At 29.1% G+C, this 2,345-nt stretch overlaps 1 protein-coding gene across 1 annotated transcript; it reads right to left on the bottom strand.

The window, feature by feature from the left end:
- Nucleotides 1-104: 104 nt before the first annotated feature.
- Nucleotides 105-965, bottom strand: COCMIDRAFT_41957 (uncharacterized protein; the record flags this gene model as incomplete). Its single annotated transcript, XM_007695792.1, has 3 exons — nt 105-349; nt 380-529; nt 650-965. The coding sequence occupies 3 exons, from the start codon at nt 963-965 to the stop codon at nt 105-107; spliced, it is 711 nt and encodes a 236-aa protein (XP_007693982.1).
- Between the last annotated feature and the right edge of the window lie 1,380 nt (nt 966-2,345).

Below are 2,345 nucleotides of genomic sequence, written 5' to 3'. Positions count from 1 at the left end.
AAAAAAAAAAAGCCTCCTCTATAATATTCAAACCTACATTTCTCTTTAATCGCTAAGCCGCGAAGCATCCCTCTTGTATTACCCACACACACAAAACACATAGTTTAATCTGTTGTATCTGAACCGGTATCTTGTGAAGGTGTGTTGTTTCTTCCACTGTTCATGGATACTTGTATCTCACGTAGTTTATTTAATCCCTGTTCTGTTAAATGGAGTTTTTTTTGCACCATTTCTACAGCCTGCATAAAATATAAATAATCTAAATATTTATAACCTACTATGGGATGTTGTAAGTGTAAAAGAGGTAAGAATTTATCTTTTAAATCCGAAAAATTAGTAACTATGAAATCTACCCCTTCTCTATTTACAGCTATATAACCATATCCTAAATATTTTACGAAATATTCAAATAACTCTTTATCTCTTATGTGTTGACTTAGTACAAATTTTAACTGTACTTGATATCCTATTTTTACAGATGTAGATTTATGTATACTGAGGATAAAACAACCTTCCGCTGATATAAACCCTGCTAATCAACAAGGATCTATAATTAAATCTGGAGATAAAGTTGCATCAGATATTCCTAGTTCATTTGCTGGAACAAGATCAGGAAAGGCAGCTTTTAATTCACTAGTAAGACCTTTACCCATTAAAGCTTTTAGAGATACTAACTTTCGTAAACCTTCCTTTGTTAAGTGTTCTCTGTTTTTGATCAAGAAAATAGCTTTTTTAAAACATAGGAAGTCTTTACTTTTCTTGGTTATTAAGGGATACTTATCAAAATGTTCTATTAAAATCAATAATTCTTTTTTAGATTCCACGCGGAATTGTACTCCTTGTTTTCCTTGTGGATATATTTTTCCTATCCCTAGAGTAGATTGGATACTTCTTAATATATCTTCGTCTTTCTTATGTAACCCTATTGAAAATACATAGAGTACTCTTCCTTTTTTAGTCAGCATATCTATATCTCTAACACTTAATGAGAACGAACCTTCCCCATCAGCAAACCCTGTTATAAATCAAGGATTTAACTCTAAAGGGGTCTGTAGGCTACTTAAAGATTTCGTATGATATGGCCTTATTAAGAGACCATTTAATTGGTGAGGTTGGGATACATGGGATTGTAACAGAATATTGTTACGATTAGAGGAGGAGGATACACCTTCTGAGTCTAAATCAGAATAAATCTTAAGTAAATTTAGATTAAGATTCTTTACATCCACATAGCTTCTTTTTTTTTATGTAGAGTATACCTTAAGTAGTAATATTATTTACTCTAATACTACTACCAACTACCGTCTACTCGTTGCTCTTTTACAGTAATTATGTTACTGACTTAGATCCGCGATTGCCTATTTCTCCTTTAGTTTGTTTCTTTTTTTTGAAAAAAAAGAAACTAATACAATATAAAGGATCATCTTATGACTTATTACCATACATGAGTGATTAGTTCATCCACTAATAGTTTTTCAACTATTGCTTGGTATCAAAAAGCTTTAAGGGGTCCCCGGAATTTGGTAGTTTGATCCCAAAGAATGTGTTTTCAGGATTCTTACTAATAATAACTAATATACCTAATAAGATAGCAATAATGTACAATAAATCTAAATTAACTACATTATAACCACTAAATGTCATTTCATTAACTATATACAACATATAAAAATTTTCTTTACCCTTTTCATAACTATTATATAGCTATTATATAAGTCTATATTACGATTATATAAGTAAAATATACCTAGTCTATATTACTATTATAATAGCCATTAACAAATAATCATAACTATATAGTTATGAGGGATATACTGCCCTCTATAATTATTTGTAACATTGTTTGAAATAATTTAATGTGTTAAGAAATTAAACTCAAAAAGTAAAAGGCTCTTGGAATTCACTTAAACTGCAAAAATAGTAGACATAAGTATTTTATAAAGAATGCAAGCCTTTAAAATGAATCGAACATTTATCAGAATATTAACAGTATTCCGTTCTACCCATGATCTATAAAAACTATTAAATAATATATTTATAAAATTAACCACATAAGAATTATATTTATAACACAATATAAACATTTAATTATGTATTAGGAGACAAGAGATTCGAACTCTTAAAAGCGTAATACTATTGAGTTTACAGCTCAACCCTTCTTACCAATAAAGGAACTCTCCTTTTTTTAATGTAATTACTTATATTTAACACACCTTTTAAGTATGAAAAATTTATAAAAATTGTTCAGTATAATTACAAATAAAATATTACAATACTAGTCCCCTCTCCGAGGGTCCTTGACCTTTGGGGTTAATATTTTATTTTTTTTGCTTAAGTATAGGGGA

The sequence above is a fragment of the Bipolaris oryzae genome (assembly GCF_000523455.1).
Source record: "Bipolaris oryzae ATCC 44560 unplaced genomic scaffold scaffold_463, whole genome shotgun sequence".
NCBI lineage: Eukaryota > Fungi > Ascomycota > Dothideomycetes > Pleosporales > Pleosporaceae > Bipolaris > Bipolaris oryzae.
This window is presented reverse-complemented; position numbering and strand designations above follow the sequence as displayed.